The sequence below is a fragment of the Trichechus manatus genome, unplaced genomic scaffold, assembly GCF_000243295.1.
Source record: "Trichechus manatus latirostris isolate Lorelei unplaced genomic scaffold, TriManLat1.0 scaffold00127, whole genome shotgun sequence".
Classification (NCBI taxonomy): Eukaryota; Metazoa; Chordata; class Mammalia; order Sirenia; family Trichechidae; genus Trichechus; species Trichechus manatus.
This window is the reverse complement of record NW_004444063.1, coordinates 5,746,598-5,765,778: the sequence shown is the minus strand read 5'-3', so window position 1 is coordinate 5,765,778 and position 19,181 is coordinate 5,746,598. Positions and strand designations below refer to the sequence as shown.

The 19,181-nt window shown below is 38.1% G+C and overlaps 1 protein-coding gene across 3 annotated transcripts in view; it reads left to right on the top strand.

The window, feature by feature from the left end:
- HSPA4 (heat shock protein family A (Hsp70) member 4) overlaps nucleotides 1-19,181 on the top strand; it is a 68,321-nt gene that overhangs the window by 27,149 nt on the left and 21,991 nt on the right. For all 3 annotated transcript variants that reach the window (XM_004384724.3, XM_023738992.1, XM_023738993.1), the window contains 4 exons: nucleotides 4,995-5,094; nucleotides 5,688-5,821; nucleotides 13,832-14,076; nucleotides 16,778-16,854. In XM_004384724.3, coding sequence (XP_004384781.1) covers nucleotides 4,995-5,094; nucleotides 5,688-5,821; nucleotides 13,832-14,076; nucleotides 16,778-16,854 — 556 coding nt within the window. The remainder of the gene's footprint in view (nucleotides 1-4,994; nucleotides 5,095-5,687; nucleotides 5,822-13,831; nucleotides 14,077-16,777; nucleotides 16,855-19,181) is intronic.

Here is a 19,181-nt window from a genome sequence, read left to right as displayed (position 1 = left end):
GGGTCTCTCCCGGTGCGGAAAACGTGTCTCCCGAGAACCGCTGCTTGCCTGCCTCACCGCTCACCCATGAGCTGCTCAGGCCTGAAGGGCTCAGGCTCTCACCAGGTCAGGTCCGGCAACTCCTCGCTGCTTCCGAACCTTCTCTCGGTCCCCCTGCCACTCAGTCCAGTTCCTCAACTTTGCCTCAGATGTTCAGGGCTCCTAGGTTGTCACATATAATTAATTCACTTGTTTTTCGGGTCTTTGTTGTAAGAGGGTCCACCAGAAGCACCTGATTACTCTGCCATCTTGGCTCCCTGCTTCCAGAGGTTTTTATATACCCAAGCAAATAATGTATAGGTCCTTTTCTTCTTAAAAATTTTGGAGAGTTTATCTTGTACTTGTTTCATAGCAGTAGATAAAGAAGTACTTCATTCTTTTTAGTGGCTGTATAGTATTCCAGTTTATGCATATTCCATAATTTCTTTAACCAGTGTCTTCAGTTTTTATCATGAAGAATGCTGGAGTGAATAACATTGAACAAATATTTTGCTTCTGTGTGATTAGATTTGTAAGCTTTGTGGGATAAATTCCTAGAAGTGAAATTGCTGGGGAAAAGGATATATGGGTTTGTAATTTTAACAGCTGTTGCTTACTTGCCGTTTAAGGAATTGTATAGCAACTTACACTTCCACAAACAGTGTATGAAAGGGTTTGTTTCACCACAGCCTCCCCAGCACAGCTTGTTGGTGTGTTAGCTAATCTCATAAGTGAAAAATGCTATTAAAGTGTATGTGATTTTAATTTTTTGTTCCTTAGGTAAAGTTGAACATTTTTTTTTTTAATAAAAATATATATGTAACAAAACGTTTGAAATTTCAATATTCACACGTACAGTTCAGCGACATTACTTCTGTTCATCATGTTGTTCATTGATCACCCTTACTGTTTCCAAATTATACTATTCCCAAATTATACCATCGTCCTTAATAGAAGAAGCTCCAGTGTCCCCTAAGCATTGAGTCTTCTTTGCCAAGATTTGGCTTCTGTACACTAGACTATTCTAGAAATGTTACATGAGTAGAATCACATAGCGTTTGTCCTTTTGTAATTGACTTTTTTCACTCAGCATAATGTTTTTCAAGTTCCGTTCACGTTGTAGCATGGATCAAGTCTGCATTTCTTTTTATGACTGAGTAATACTACATTGTATGTGCCACATTTTCTTTATCTGTTCATCTACGGATGGACATCTTAGGCTGTTTCTACTTTTTGGTTATTGTGAGTAATGCGGTAATGAACACTGGCGTACAAGTATCTGCTGGTGTTTCTGTTTTCAGTTCTTTTGGGTATAAACCTAGGTTTTGGATTGCTGGGTCATATGGTAGCTCTTTTTCAGTTGAGTATCTTTATTTAAGAGCCGTTTGTATTTCCTTTTTTGAGACATATTTGTATCTTTTCCTCATTTTATTGTTAGTCTGTAGTCTTCATTTTGATTTGTAGTTGTTCTTCATTATATTTGGGAGATGAGCTGTTTGTCCCTTTATGATACCCGTTTGGTCATTAGAATTTTTTTTTATGCAGTTAAATGTATTAAATCTTTTCTTTTTTTTTTTTGTGGGTTTTGTTATTTAGAAAGGCCTTCTCTACCGTGATGGTAAAGATTGTCTTTCATACTGATATTTTTAGGATTTTATTTTTTATTTTTAAATCTTTAATTTGGTATATTTTTTATAAGCTATGAGATAAGGATGTAACCTGATTTTGTTCTGTATGACTATCCATTTGTCCCAGTGCTACTACTGGATATTCTAATTTTCCCCACTGGTTTGAATTTCATCGATCATATACAGGAATAATTGTTGTAGATTTTTGAGGGCATTTCTGGATTTGACTGTTTTAACTATTTTTTGACAAGTACATTTAAAAAAAAATTCTTCATTGTGTTTTCGGTGAGAGTTTACACAGCAGATTAGTTGCCCATTTAACAGTCTACACAAGTTATTTAGTTACATTGATTACATTTTTTACAGTGTGGCAACATTCGTATTAATTCCGTTCCGGTTGTCACATGAATTTTTTTTTTTTTCCTTCTAAATTTTATTTACTTTGTCATTTTTGTTGAGAAATACATAGCAAAAGATACACCTATTCAGCAGTTTCTACATGTACAATTGAGTGACACTGATTGCATTTTTCCGAGTTGGCGCAACCATTCTCACCCTCCTTTTCTGAGTTGTTCCTCCCCATTAACATACATTCACTGCCCCCTGAGGTTCCAGTGTCATCTTTCGAGTTGCTCTTCTCAATTTGATCCCATATAGATAGTTCTTAAAAGAGCATAATGCTCAAGGCAGACTTTTTTTTTATTAGTTAAGCTAAATTATTGATAGGTTTTAAGAAGACTTCAGGGGATATATAGATTTTTTTTTTTTAAATTATTGTGCTGTAGATGAAGGTTTACAGAACACACTAGCTTCTCATAAACAGCTGGTTCACATATTGTTTTGTGACATTGGTTACCAACCCCACGACACGTCAACACACTCTTCCTTCTCAACTTTGGGTTCCTAGTCAGCAGCTTTACTGTCCCCTCCTGCCTTCTAGTCCTTGCCAGACTTTAGGTATATTTTTGGTTTAAAGTTTAAAGATTATCTTAGGGCAGTAGTTTCAGGGGTTCATCCAAGCTTCATAGCTCCACAAAGTCTGGAGTCCATGAGAATTTGAAATTCTGTTCTGCATTTTTCCCCTTTTGATCAGGATTCTTCTGTAGAATCTGTGATTAAAAAGTTCAGTAGTGGTAGCCGCACACCATCCAGTTCTTCTGGTCTCACGGCAAAGGAGGCAGTTGTTCATGGAGTATATTAGCCACACGTTCTATATCCTCCTCCTCTTCCTGATTCTCTTCCTGTCTTACTCCAGGCGAATACAGTTCAATTGCTGTGCCTTGGATGGCTGCTTGCAAGCTTTCTTTTAATTTTTTTTTTGTACTTTAAGTGAAAGTTTACAATTCAGGTTAGTCTGTCATACAAAAATTTATACATACATTGTTTTGTGACCCTACTTGTTCTCCTTGTACTGTGACAAGACACTCCTCCTTTCCACCCTGGATTTCCTGTGTCCGTTCAATCAGCTCCTGAGCCTCTCTGCCTTCTCATCTTGCCTCTGCATGAGAGCTGCTCATTTAATCTCATGTATCTACTTGAGGTAAGAAGGACACTCTTCGCGAGTATCATTTTACGTCCCATAGTCCAGTCTAATCTTTTTTGTTTATTGTTGTTTAAGTGAAAGTTTACATTTCAGGTTAGTCTCTTACACAAAAATTTGTACATGCATTGTTATGTGACCCTAATTGCTCTCCTTATACTGTGACAGCACACTCCTTTCCACCCCTGATTTCCCATGTCCTTTCAACCAGCTCTTAACCCTCTCTGCCTTCTCATCTCACCCCTGGACAGAAGCTGCCCGTTTGGTGTCATGTGTCTGCTTGAGCTGAGAAGCACACTCTTCATGATTATCGTTTTATGTTCCATAGTCCAGTCCAACCTTTGTCTGAAGAGTTGACCTTAGAAATTTTCAGTTCTGGGCTGATAGAGAATCCAGGGGCCATGCTTTCTGGAGTTCCTCCAGTCTCAGTCAGACCATTAAGTCTGATCTTTTACTAGAATTTGAGTTCTGCACCCCACCTTTCTCCTGCTCCATCGCACTCTCTGTTATGTTCCCTGTCAGGGTGGTCATTGGTGGTAGCTGAGCACCATCTAGTTCTTCTGGTCTCAGGCTGGTGAAGTCTCTGGTTTATGTGACCCTTTCTGTCTATTGGGCTAATAGTTTCCTTGTATCTTTGGTGTTCTTCATTCTCCTTTACTCCTCCGGGTGGTGGGGACCAATTGATGAATCTTAGATGGCTGCTTGCAAGCTTTTAAGACCCCAGTCGCCACTCACCAAAGTGGGATGCAGAATATTTTCCTATTAAACTTTGTTATGCCAATTAAGTCCAGTCTTATCTTTGTCTGAACAGTTGGCCTCAGGAATGGTTATAGTTTTGGGCTAACACAGAGCCCGGGGGCCACATCTTCCAGGGTCCCTCCAGTCTCAATCAAACCATTAAGTCTGGTCTTTTTACTAGAGTTTGAGTTCTGCATACCACTTTTCTCCTGCTCTGTCAGGGACTCACTGTTGCATTCACTGTCAGGGCAGTCATTGTGGTTGCTTGCAAGCTTTTAAGACCCCAGGCACTACACAGTGAAGTAGGAGATAGAACAGAAGTACTAAATACTTTCATAGGCCAGTTAACTGGGATGTCCCATGAAACCATGACCCTTAACGTCCAAACTGAGGAACCAAATCCTATATGATACTTTGTTGTACATAAGCAGCCTCAACAGCTACTCTTTGTTTGTCGTTTTTGTAAATGTATCTGTCACTTAGCTTCTCCCAGTTCAGCATTTTACAGGTGTACAACTTAATTGATAGCGATTACAATAATTAATTAGTTGTACACTCCTACCCGTAATCAGTGCAATTTTTCCATCCCCGTTAACTCCTGTTTCCCACCTCCCTTCTGCCCTGGTAACCACTAATAAACTTTGTTCTCTATATGTTTGCCTTTTCTTGTCTTTTTATATAAGTGAGGTCATAGAATGTTTGTCCTTTTATGATTGGTATATTTCACTCAGAGTAATGTCTTCAAGCTCCATCCATACTGTAACATGTATCAAGATTTCATTTCTCCTACTGGCTGAGTAGTATTCTGTTGTATGTATGTACTGCATTTTGTTTATCCATTCATCTGCTGATGGGCATTTAGGTTGTTTCCACTTTTTTGCGATTGTGAATAATGCTGTGGTGAACATTGATGTACACATCTCTGTTTGAGTCTCTGCTTTCAAGTCTTTCGAACATATACCTAGGAGTAGAATTGCTCGATCATATGGTAATTTTATTTTTAGTTTTTTGTGTAGGCAGGTACATTTTAAATGAGAAAATTTTATAATAAACTTCCAAAATTTTTTTAGGTTCCTTGTTTCTACACTGATGCAGAAAGACGATCAGTGATGGATGCAACACAGATTGCTGGTCTCAATTGTCTGCGATTAATGAATGAAACTACTGCAGGTAAGAGGGGCTATTTATCAATTTTTTTTTACTTCTTTTAAGTTGCTGTGATCTTAAAACACAAGGGTTTTTTGCTCTTCATTTTGCTTGAAGTACTGCCATCCTTACCACCTACGTGTCATAGTGTCTTTGGATACTATGTCACAATCATGTTCTTGTTTAGAGATAGACACATTTATTGTGTGTGTGAAGCAGTGCTTTGGTTTAAAGATTGACCTTCTCTCTGACTCATAGAGGAATGGCGTATTAAAAGCAGCACCTCAGGGACAGGATATGTGGGAATTTCGAGATGGCACAGGGATAGAAGCAAACTGGGAAAATATGTTCGGAAAGTGTGGAAATTGGTTTGGGAAAGATGGCCAAGGTCCGTTGGAAACTACAGAAGCATAAATGAGTGCCAGCATTAAACTCTGTGAAGCTCCGTGCTCTTCATGGCTAAGCTATGCAAAGATTGTGAACAGTCTACCTAGAACATGGTACACAGTGCAGTCCCATTCCCTCAACACAAAACTTAGTTTTTGCCACTTAAATGAATTTGATATTTACTACTTAAATGGTACTGTTATGATGAATCTCCTTTTTTTCTTGTGTAGTTGCTCTCGCGTACGGAATTTATAAACAAGATCTTCCTGCCTTAGAAGAGAAACCAAGAAATGTAGTTTTTGTAGACATGGGGCATTCTGCTTATCAAGTTTCTGTGTGTGCATTTAATAGAGCGAAACTGAAAGTAAGTATACATCTTCCTGAACACTATTGCAGGTATTGTAATTAGGAATTTTTGAGAGACAACATAAATAATTGGTTAAATAATTTTGATTGATGGAAATTTGCTGTGAGCTGTTTGAGTTAGAAATTAGATATTGAAGGGGCAGAGCAGGCGTTGTAAGCCCAAAATAATTTATCAAGAGGTGACATGGTGTGAAGCAAAGAGCATAGAATTTGAGGAAAAAGCTCTTAAGCTCCGGGAGCCTCGTTTTTCTCATGGGGAAAATAAAGCTTATCTTTCGGTCTTGTTAGGAGGATTCTCACATATAGTCAGTCCCTCGGTACATTTTACACTGAGGATTGAGGGGATGGGAAAGGAGCTCTCCTCTTGCTTTTGAGGTTTTATGTGTTCTGGGCAAAGGTTGGAGGGAGTAGGACTTGGGTGACCAAAAGAAACCAGATTAGGAGTGATATTCCAGATTTCCTGGAAGGCTTAAAGCTCTGGAGGAAGCAGTTTGTATACAGAGAAGTCTAGACTTTTGTAGAGGCAGGGAGAGGCCAGGGGGTGATCACAGTCTCAAGGGAGTTTGTTGGTTTATACTAGTTCCACAATGGAATATAAAATCAGTTCTCTGTCTAGCTAGATGTTTTTATCCAGAATTTGCTTAAGAACTAAGGATTTTTCAAATGTTTACTTTAGTTATTGAGTTATATATCAAGGTTCTTGGTGCTAAGATCTAAATTGACTTTTTCCACCTATTAGTAAGGATGGACTATTCCCAAATAAATATTCGGTAGGTTTGGAAGACATCTTGAGATTATTTGTTGCAGTCCTCTTGCTTTGAAAAACAGACGTGTTTCCATTTTACATTGGTTCTAGTTTGTTTATAGCTTTCTTTCTTTAAAAAAGAAAGCAAATCATTAAGATGTTTGGAAAATGAGAGGTTTGTGATTTTTATAGGTGTAAGTGATGGACCAAGTATAATTCTTCTTTTTTTACATTTAAAAAAAATTTTTTTCCCATACAAAAATTTATACATACATTGTTATGTGACTCCAGTTGCTCTCCCCATACTGTGACAGCACACCCCTCCTTTCCATCTCTGATTCTCCATGTCCAGTCAACCAGCTCCTAACCCTCTCTGCCTTCCCATCTCATCTCCAGGCAGAAGATGCCCTTTTACTCTCCTGTATCTACTTGAGCTAAAAGGCACACTCCTCACGAGTATCGCTTTATGTCCCACAGTCCATTTCAATCCTTATCTGAAGAGTTGTCCTTGGAAATTGTTTTAGTTCTGGGCTGATAGAGAATCCAGGGGCTATACTTTCAAGGTTCCTCCAGTTTCAGTCAGATCATCAGTCTGGTCTTCTTACTAGAATTTGAGTTCTGCACCCCACCTTTCTCCTGCTCCATCCAGGGCTCTCTGTTGTGTTCCCTGTCAGGGCGGTCATCTGTGGTAGCCGGGCACCATCTAGTTCTTCTGGTCTCAGGCTGGTTTATGTGGCCCTTTCTGTCTCTTGGGCTACTACTTTCTTTGTGTCTTTGGTGTTCTTCATTCTCCTTTACTCCAGGTGGTTGGGACCAATTGATGCATCTTAGATGACCGCTTGAAAGCTTTTAAGACCCCAGATGCCACTCACTGGAGTTGGGTTGCGGACTTTTTTTTAATAAGCTTTGTTATGCCAGTTGACCTAGATGTCCCCTGAAAGCATGGTCCCCAGACCCCCACCCCTGCTACTCTGTCCCTCAAAGTGTTTGATTGTATTCAGGAAGCTTCTTAGCTTTGGTTTAGTTCAGTTATGCTGACTTCCCCTGTAGTGTGTGCTGTCCTTCCCTTCACCTAAGATGAAAGATGATTCTTATCTACTGTCTAGTTAGTGAATAACCCTCACCCTCCCTCTCCACCCCTGTAACCATCAAAGAATGTTTTCTTCTGTGTTTAAAACCTTTTCTTGAGTTTTTATAATAGTGCTCTTATACAGTATTTGTCCTTCTGTGACGGACTAAATTCACTTAGCATAATGATCTCCAGCTTCCTCCATGTTACGTTTCATGGCTTCATCGTTGTTCTTTATTGTTGCATAGTATTCCATTGTGTCGATATACCATAATTTGTTTATCCATTTGTCCATTGATGGGCACGTGGGTTGTAGCCATATTTTTGCTATTGTGAACAGTGCTGCAGTGAACATGGGTGTGCATGTAACTATTCATGTGACAGCTCTTATTTCTCTAGGATATATTCCAAGGAACAGGATAGCTGGATTATATGGTACGTCTGTCTTTTTAAGGAAGTGCCAAATCGATTTCCAAAGTGGTTGTACCATTTTACATTCCCACCAACAGTGTATAAGTGTTGCAGTCTCTCCACAACCTCTCCAGCATTTATTATTTTGTGTTTTTTGGATTAATGCTGGCCTTGTTGGGGTGAGATGATATCTCATTGTAGTTTTGATCTAACTTTCTCTAATGGCTAATGATGGTGAGCATTTTTCCAGTGTCTGTTAGCCGCCTGAATATCTTCTTTGGTGAACTGCCTGTTCATATCCTTTGCCCATTTTTTAATTGGGTTATTTGTCTTTTTGTTGTTGAGGTTTTGCAGTATCTTGTAGATTTTAGAGATCAGATGCTGATCAGATTTGTTGTAGCCAAAATTTTTTCCCCAGTCTGCAGGTTGTCTTTTTACTCTTGATGAAGTGTTTTAATGAGCATAAGTGTTTAATTTTTAGGAGCTCCCATTTATGTGGTTTCTCTTCTGGTGCTTGTGCATTGTTACTTGTGGTTCGTATTGTGTTTATGCCATGTAGTAAGGCTTCTAGCATGGTCCCTATTTTTTTACTCCCATGATCTTTATTGTTTTTGATTTTATATTTAAGTCTTTGATCCATTTTGAGTTAGCTTTTGTGCATGGTGTGAGGTATGGGTCTTGTTTCAGTTTTTTGCAGATGGATATCCAGTTATACCAGCACCGTTTGTTAAAGAGACTGTCTTTTCCCCAATTAACGGACTTTGGGCCTTTGTCAGATATCAGGTGGATGAATTTATGTCTGGATTTTCAATTCTGTTCCATTGGTCTATGTGTCTGTTGTAATACCAGTACCAAGCTGTTTTGACTACTGTGGTGGTATAATAGGTTATAAAAACAGGTAGTGTGAGGCCTCTCACTTTGTTGTTGTTCTTAAGTAACGCTTTACTTATTTGGGGCCCCTTCCCTTTTCATATGAAATGGGTGATTTGTTTCTCCATCTCATTAAAAAATGCCCTTGGAGTTTGGATCAGGATTGCATTGTATCTGTTGATCGATTTGGGTAGAATTCGCATTTTCACTATGTTGAGTCTACCTGTTCATGAGCAAGGTATGTTTTTCCACTTATGCAGGTCTCTTTTGGTTTCTTGCAATAGTGTCATGTAGTTTTCATTGTATAGATCTTTTTTGTCTCTGGTTAGATTTATTCCTACGTATTTCATCTTCTTGGAGGCTGTTGTAAATGGTATTGATTTGGTAATTTCCTGTTCGAGGTTCTCTTTGTTGTGTAAAGGAATCCAATTGATTTTTGTATGTTTACCTTGTATCCTGAAACTTTGCTGAAATTTTCTATTAGTTCCAGTAGTTTTCTTGTGGATTCTTTGGGGTTTTTTGTGTGTAAGATCATGTCATCTGCAAATAGAGATACTTTGACTTCTTCCCTACAAATTTGGATACCCCTTATTTCTTTTTCTAGCCTAATTGCTCTGACCAGGACCTCCAGCGCAGTGTTGAATTAAAAGAATGGTGATAAGGGGCATCCTTGTCTGGTTGCCGTTCTCAAGGGGAATGCTTTCAAAAGTCTCTCCATTTAGGATGATGTTGGCTGTTGGCTTTGTATAAATGCCTTTAATTATGTTGAGGAATTTCCCTTCCATTCCTATTTTGTTGAGAGTTTTTATCATGAAAGAGTGTTGGACTTTGTCAGATGCCTTTTCTGCGTCGATTGATAAGATCATGTAGTTCTTTTGTTTTATCTAAGTGATGGATTACGTTGATTATTTTTCTAATATCGAACTGTCCCTGCATTCGTGGTATAAATTCCACTTGATGAATTTTTTTTTTTTTTGAGCTGTTGCTGAATTCTGTTGGCTAGAATTTTGTTGAGGATTTTTGCATCAGTGTTCATGAGGATTATTGTAATTTTCTTTTTTTGCGGTGTCTTTACCTGGTTTTGGTATCAGGGTTATGCTGGCTTCATAGAATGAGTTTGAGAGTATTCCATCCTTTTCTATGTTCTGAAATACCTTTAGTGTGTTAGTGGTGTTAACTCTTCTCTGAAAGTTGGATAGAATTCTCCAGTGAAGCCATCTGGGCCAAGGGTTTTTTTCGTTACGAGTTTTTTAATTACCTTTTCAATCTCTTCTTTTGTTATATGTTTATTTGGTTGTTCTACCTTTGTTTGTGTTAGTTTAGGTAAGTAATGAGTTTCTAGAAATTTGTCCATTTCCTCTTTGTTAGCGTACAGTTTTTCATAGTATTCTGTTACCATTCTTTTAATTTCATCTGGGTCTTTTGTGATATCACCCATCTCATTTCCTATATGGGTTATCTGTTTCCTCTCCAGGTTTTCTTTGGTCAGTTTGGCCAATGGTTTATTAGTTTTGTTGATGTTTTCAAAGAACCAGCTTTTGGTCTTGTTAACTTTTTCAATTGTTTTTCTATTCTCTATTTCATTTAATTCTGCTCTAATTCTTATTATTGCTTTCCTCTGGCGCCTGAGGGCCTCTTTTGCTGCTCTCATTCTACTTGTTCTAGTTGTAGGGTTATTGTTTTGATTCTGGCCCTTTCTTCTTTTTGGATGTGTGCATTTATTGCTATAATCTGATCTCTGAGCACTGCTTTTGCTGTTTCCCCAAGGTTCTGGTAGGATGTATTTTCATTCTTGTTTGATTCTATGAATTTCTTTATTCAAACCTTGATTTCTTCTATATCCCAGTAGTTCTTTAGCAAGGTGTTGTTCAGTTTCCATGTGTTTGATGTTTTTTCCTTGCTTTTTCTGTTGTTGGTTGATTTCTACTTTTATGGCTCCAAGTATAAGTCTTAACTGTTTAAATTTTATTTTAATCATTAATACAATTTTTTCTAAAATCCATTTTATACTTTTCCTTTTTTATATAGAAGATACTGGCCATGATTAAACCTGAGTTTTGGATCAGAATGATGTGTATTAATGGCCATTTGCTTCTGTTTTTCTAAATTGTCCTTCACTGTCAGGTGTCATCTGTCAGTTTTCCAGTCCTCTTGATTACTTCTAAATTTGATTATAAAAATATTTATTATAAAACTATTCTCCAAACTTGCAAAACATGTATGTATGAAGAAAAAAAATCCATAATCTTACCACCCGTAACATTTTGGTGTGTTTCATTGTAGTCTTTTGAGAAAACAAAATGGAAATCACACTATAAAGTTCTGTGCTGTTTTTTTTTTTTTCAGTTAACATATTAAAATTTCCCCATACACTTAACATTCTTTGAAGAAATTGTTGTGCTGGTTTTTTTCCCTCATAAGAATGTTCTCACATAATTATTTTATCTTCCATTACTGACTCTGATTAGATCTAGTGTCTAATTTGCTAAGAGATTTGGAAAATGGGTAACCCAAGCTAGTTAGACATATATGTTAATAGAAACACTTTGCTGTGAATGAAGGGTTTAACATTTTTCTTGGTAGTAGGCTGCATATACTCAGGGCCTTGGCATTATTCACAGTTTTGTGATGGCAATAAGACTAGAACAATGCACATGATATATTAGTGTATTTTGATTTTCTTTGGTACTGCGTGTTTAGAAATTGAAGAGACTCTGAAACTTACTCATGAACGTTGAGTAGCTAAAGTGAACGAAGAAATCATGAAGTAAGAGATTTCAAAGAGTGGCTGGAGAAGACTCAATCAAGTATTATAATGACATATCCAAAGACATAGAGTTAGAAATCTAGAAGGAAAGAACATACTTGGTATTTCTCAAGCTGAAAGAACTGAAGAAAAAATTTAAGCCTTGAGTTGCAGTATTGAAAGACTCTGTGTACAAAGTACTGAACGACACAGGAAACATCAAAAGAAGATGAAAGGAATGCACAGAATCAGTGTACCAAAAAGAATTGGTCGGTATTCAGCTATTTCAGGAGATAGTATATGATCAAGAACCGATGGTATTGATGGAAGAAGTCCAAGCTCTCCTGATTGCATTGGTGAAAAATAATTGCAGGAATTGACGGAATACCAATTGAGATGTTTCAGCAAATGGATGCAGTGCTAGAAGCACTCACTTGTTTATGCCAAGAAGTTTGGAAGACAGCTACCTTGCCAGCTGACTGAGAGAGATCCATATTTGTGTCAATTTCGTAGAAAAGTGATCCAACAGAATGTGGAAATTATCAGACAGTATCATTAATATCACGTGCAAGTGAAACTTTGCTGAAGATCATTCAGAAATGGTTGCAGCAGCACACCAACAGGGAACTGCCAGAAATTCAAGCCAGATTCAGAAGAGTATATGGAATGAAGGATATCATTGTTGATGGATCTTGTCTGAAAGCAGAGAGTACCAGAAGGATGTTTATGTGTTTTATTGACTATGCAAAGGCATTCGACTGTGTGGATCATAACAATTTATCAATAACATTGCGAACAATGGGGATTCCAGAACACTTAAGTGTGCTCCTGTGGAACCTGTACATAGACCAAGAAGCAGTCGTTCGAACAGAGCAAGGGGATACTGTGTGGTTTAAAATCAGGAAAGGTGTGAGTCAGATTGTTTTCCTTTCAGCATACTTATTCAGTCTATGTGCTTAGCAAATAATCCGAGAAGCTGGACTATATGAAGAAGAACGTGGCCTCAATATGCAGATGACACAACCTTGCTTGCAGAGAGTGAAGAGGACGTGAAGCACTTACTTACGAAGATCAAAGACTATAGCCTTTGGTATGGATTACACCTCAGCTTAAAGAGAAGAAAAATTCTCACAACTGGACCAGTAAGCAACATCATGATAAACAGAGAAAATACTCAGTTTGTCAAGGATTTCATTTTACTTAGATTCACGATCAGTGTCCGTGGAAGCAACAGTCAAGAAATCAAACAATGGTTTTGCGTTGTGCAGATCTGTTGGAAAAGACCACTTGAAAGTGATAAAAGCAAAGATGTCACTTTGAGTGCCAGAGTATGCCTGACCCAAGCCGTGGTATTTTCATTTGCCTCATACGCATGCAAAAGCTGGACAGTGCATAATGAAGACTGGAGAAAAATTGATGCCTTTGAATTATGTTGGCAGAGTATTGAATATTCCATGGACTTCCAGAAGAATAAACAAATCTGTCTTGGAAGAAGTATAGCCAGAAAGCTCCTTAGAAGGGAGGATGGAGAGACTTCGTCTTGCATACTATGGACATGTTACCAGGAGGGATCAGTCCCTGGAGAAGGACATCATGCTTGGTAAAGTAGAAGATAGCAAAAAAGAGGAAGATCCTCAGTGAGATGAATTGACATAGTGGCTGTAACAACAAGCTCAAAGATAGCAACAATTGTGAGGATGTCACAGGACTGGACAATGTTTCATTCTGTTGTACATAGGGTCACTGTGAGTTGGAACTGAGTCGATGGCGCCCAGCATGACATTTCTTAAATTACAGTTAATGTATGTAACCTTTGACTGGTAATTGCTGTTCGGAATCAGGTTGGAATAGTGGGGAGGGCAAAGATTTTGGAATTATGGAGACTTGGTTTTGATTTCTTCTCCGATCACTTACTAGCTTTACAAGCTCCAAATTGTCTGATTTGTCTAGGCCTGTGGCAACATTTGTAAATTGAGAATTACAGTGTCAACTTTCATAGTGTGCTTATAGCAAACATTAAGTGATATGTGTACAATTAACTTTTTTTTTTTAAACTTCTGTGTCCTTTTTTTAAATTAACAACTTACCAGTTAAATTTACATTGTGAGTGCTTTTTAAATTGGTTTGATTAATAATTGTTGGATTAATGGTCGTATTTTTTTCTTAGGTTCTGGCCACTGCATTTGACACAACACTGGGAGGCAGAAAATTTGATGAGGTGTTAGTAAATCACTTCTGTGAAGAATTTGGGAAGAAATACAAGCTAGACATAAAGTCCAAAATACGTGCATTATTACGCCTGTCTCAGGAGTGTGAGAAACTCAAGAAATTGATGAGTGCAAATGCTTCAGACCTCCCTTTGAACATTGAATGTTTTATGAATGATGTTGATGTATCTGGAACTATGAATAGGTAAACCTGTTCATAATTTGATGTTAAATCAGATTGAATTGTGATTTTTCTCCACGTATATTAACCTTAATTAACTAATTGTTGAAATCACCATGATTATTATGTGATAATTTCTGTTCTTTAAGAGAAAATTAGAGCTTTTTCAGGACCTCAAATACTTACATTTTTTTATATAAAGATTGAGTTATTTTAATAATGTAGATTGTTTTGTTCTGATTAATCAAGTATTAATTTTTTGTTCTATGATTAGTTGAGTATTACAGGAAATTATAGTTTTTTACATGTGAGTGTATTATACATTAGTTACCAGTTTTCATAAAAAAGGACAGAGTGCTTTGATGAGGAATTCAGTTGAATTAGATTTAGTCACTGATTCAGAAATTTATGTTTGAGTGGTTTAGGATTACTTGAGGACAGCAGCTCTTTTGTACAGTGCTGCAGGAATTATGGGTAATTGACATTTTAAGGCTATCCTCAGAAATATCCAGAATGTCGTTGCTGCCTGGTTGGGTTTGCTTAGATGATGGAAGTAAGATGTGCTTTTTTTTGGCTGTGAAATCTACTGGTTGATTCTAATCAAGACTGATGGCTTGCTTGGGGGAGGTTTGACCTAAGCTTTTCATCAAAGACTTGAAATGGCATTTATTGTTGCCTAGTACCTAAATTTCTAGCCTCTTTCCCTTATTTGAATGTGGTCACTTTCATTTTTACTAAGCAGCAGTTGTGTGTGTATATGTTATGGGTGCTAGGGGATAGGGATACATCAGTATGTGTTTCAGAAATTATTAGTGAAGTGCTATGCGATTATAAGCTAGTTACTTGGAAGTAGTTTATACTATTTCAGAACTGAAAACAGTTAAAAGAATTAGCTTGTGCACTTCCCTTTTTTGTGCAGTTGAACTGTATATACATTGTCAGAGCGTATAGTCCTATTATGTACACACACAGATGCGTGTGTGCACAGACACAGCCCTACTAGATAGATAACATCCAAACCAAAACCAAACCCATTACCATTCAGTCGATTCCGACTCATAGTGACACTATAGGACAGAGTAGAACTGTCTCATAGGGTTTCAAAGTCTGTAAATCCTTACTGAAGCAGACTGCCACATCTTTATCCCGTGGAGCAGCTGGTGGATTTGAACCGCCAGCCTTTTGGTTAGCAGTTGAGCGCTTTAACTGCTGTGCCACCAGGGCTCCTAGATACATACATTTAAAAAACCAAACCCGTTGCCGTTGAGTCAGTTCTGGCTCTTGGTGACCCTATGGGACAGAGTGGAACTGTTCTGTAGTGTTTCCTAGGATCGGCTGGTGGATTCAAACTGCTGACCTTTTTGTTAACAGCCAGGGTCTTAATACTGCAGCACCAGGGCTCCAGACACACACATTAAAAAAAAAGAAAAAAAAAAAGCAAACCTGTTGGCCATCGAGGCAATTCCGACTCATAGGGACCCTGTAGGACAGAGTAGAACTGCCTGTTAGGGTTTTCATGGAGCAGCTGGTGGATTCGAACTGCTGACCTTTTGGTTAGTAACTGAGCTCTTGACCACTGCATTAGCAGTCTTTAAGTTTTTGCCATTCTTGTTGGTGTAGTCTACACATCTACTTTTTTTAAATTGAGATATAATTCACTCCATCCCTGTCCCCCCAGCTTAGGCAGCCACTAACTGCTTTCTGTCTATATGCATTTACCTTTTCTGAACATTTCATATAAATGGAGCACTATTTATCTTTGGTTACTAGCTTCTTTCACCTAGCATGTTTTTAAGGTTTGTCCATTTTGTAGCTTGTATTAGTCCTTTTTATTGTTGAAAACAGTTAATGAACATATGTGCTATTTCCACTTTCTGGCTATTATGAATAATGCTGCTTTGAGCTTCATCTACAGGTTGTTGTGTTGCATTATGTTTTCTCTCTTGGGTATATACCTCGGAGTGGAACTGCTGGGTCATAGGTGGCACAAACGGTTTGTACTTGATACTGTCTTAAAGATTTGAGCTCACCTAGTGGTACTGCTGAAGGAAGGTCTGATGATCTGCTTCTGTTAAGATTGTGGTTGTTGTTTTTGTGCCGTTGAGTTGATTCCAACTCATAAAAACTCCAAAAAACCAAACCCATTGCTGTCGAGTCAGTTCTGACTCTTAGCAACTCTGTAGGAAAGAGAACTGCCCCATAGAGTTTCCAAGGAGTGGCTGGTGGATTTGAACTGCGGACCTTTTGGTTAGCTCTTAACCACTTCATCACCAGGGCTCCAAGAACATATGATAGAGTAGAATTGCCCCGTAGTGTTTCCTAGGCTTTAATCTTTACGGAAGCAAATTGCCGGGTCTTTTCTCCCAAGGAGCTGCTGGGTGGGTTTGAACTGCTGACCTTTTGGTTAGCAGCCAAGTGCTTAATTGTTGTGCCACCAGGACTCTTCCTGTGAAGTTTACAGCCAAAAATACTCTAGTGCAGTTCTACTCTAACACAAGGGGTTGCTGTGAGTCGGAATCACCTCGACAGCAATGGTATGGTAACTCAATGTTTAAAATTTGAGGCCTGCCAGAGTCTTTTCCAAAGTGGCTACACAATTTTACATTTTCACCAGGAGTGCTTGAGGGTTCTAATTTCTCTACACTCTTGCCTTGATGTTGCGTCCATTCCATACAAAAGTGGAATGTGATTTAACCTTTTTTTTTTTTTTTTTTTTTAAAAATAGAGGCAAATTTCTGGAGATGTGTGATGATCTCTTAGCTAGAGTGGAGCCGCCACTTCGTAGTGTTTTGGAACAAGCCAGTAAGTATGTTTATGATTGAATTGTTTGTGTATCTGATACTGTTTGGAAAAGATTGATTATGTTTTTTCTAAGCAGTTATACGAATTTTCAGTGTTACATTATGCTTCTTTTTATCTCTATCTTTCTCCTGCAAGCCTCCCTTCCCCCAAGTAAGTTTTGATAGTGTCCAGGGAAATCTAAAAGTTTTTCTAAGAAACCTAATTCAGACCAAAGATGGATGTAAACTTCTCAATTATCTTACGGTGGTAAAAATTGTCTTTTGGCATGCTGTTGTGTATTCCTGTAAGCTTTTCTGTCAGTGACTCCTTAATTTGCTTGGTAGAGTACTGAAATGGGTAGGTGTGTGTCTGGATGCCTTTTCTGTCTTTCGTGCCAGGTCGGGGTAACCCAGTATTTTGAAACCTTACTACTTTCCTTTTGGCTAGCCTACTTGTATATGTTTGGTCAGTCCAGCTGTTGGTGTTTGAACTACCGGTATTTTTTGCAAATAGCGTGCCTGTGTAAATAAGGTGCATGCGCATATAATGCGCCAAAGTGACAGAATTATGTAAAAAAGTCCTGGCATAGTGTGCCCATGCATATACTCTGCATGTCTCGTGACGTTTCCAGAAGTGAATTTCAGCCTCATTCACCCTCGTTCAGTAGTGGAATATGTTACTTTTGATGACGTTTGTATAATAAAGCTATAAGCCGTGGTAGAGAAGTCATCAGTTTAGTTTGGTAGTACTCTGGTAAATGGAAAATAGTTGATACTGTGGGTTTGTTTCTGTTAAATTAAGTTGATAATTATATCCCTGTCACTTTTGAGTCATCAGTCGGAACCTTGAGCCTTCTGAGCTCTGTCTGTAAATCAAATGCTATCAGTTGGAAGCATAAACAAAGTGAAGCCTGCACTGGCATAAATGACGTTTAGTAGCTATCAATTGGAATTTGATTCGGTCTGCATGACGTAATTATCGCAGTCATCTTCCGATTCTGTCTTTTAATTGGAGGAGTAAACAAAACAGAAGTGATACATGATCGCTCTTGCCTCAGCAGTTGAATTCGAAAACCTTATCAGATCATCTTAAGTGAGATCATTAAGGCATATTAGGTCTGCTTATTTCATAGTCTGATTATGTCTTAATAATGCCAATGCCTTTGATTCAGTGATATCAGTCACCTTAGTCATGTACACTTCTCATTTGAATTTTGCAGCCAGTTATCGATTACATTGTGCACATCTTTCAGTTTATACATCTAAATCTTAGAACCCTTTAGGATCATGTCAGGAATTAAATGCAAGTCCTACATTGCCGACTTCAAACTGAAAGTCATTGAGGGCAGAAGAAACAAGCAACAGAGTGGCAGCAAGAGAGTTCGAGGTTGGTGAGTCGTCCATTTTGCAAATGGAGAAAGGAGAAAAAGGAGCTGGAGAAAACGAATCCGCGAAATCGCTCACGTTGTGGGCCCAAAGCAAACTGGCCTGAGTTGGAGAACGACTTGAAAGAGTGGATTATTTCTCGAAGGGAACAAAATCAAGCTGTCTCTATTGTCGCAATTCAGATCAAAGCGAAGCTTTTGGCAAATGAAAGAGGAATCCCAGATTTGAAGGCAGGTTTCACCGGAAAAGGAATGGCCGTTCTCTGAGAATGAGAACCACTGATGATGATAATGAATGAATAAACTATAATGGCGTATTTTAAGATGAAAACACAATTTCTTCTGGTGACTGTTATTTGTTGATTTCAGAGACATCGATTATCAAAAACTAATTTCAGTTTAAGATATATGAAAGCAATAAAATATAAACATCTTGTTCTTGTTTTAGGCCTAGGATCATTTTGTACTTAGTAACTTTTCTTCATGCATTCATACTGTTTGGTTTCAACATGGCATCTGATTTCAGTCACGAGCATGTTCAGTTCACCATTGGTTGCACTTGGTTTAGGAAAATATTTACCTTAAATGAAGTTTCTGTGAGATAAGTTTTATCCTGGTAACTTGAAATTTGTTGGACAGAAAAAGAAATTGAAGTTGGCAAAATGTGAAAAAATATTGGTGTAGTGCAGTAACAAAAACAGTGCGCAGAGAGCGTAGAGATTGCGTGGTTTGCCCAAAAGAAAAAATAACGTCTGTGTTATTTGCATAAAAAGACAATATTCCTTTTGTAGGACTGTTCAGAGAATGCAAGACCTGTACAGTGCAGAGCATTGAACGTTCCTGACCCTCACCTACTAAATCCCAATATTCTTGTGCCAGTCTTCCTCTGTTAGTAGGAGAATCAAAACACAGCTGTATGTTTCCAGATACTGTGTGTGTGTGTGTGTGTGTGTGTGTGTGTGTG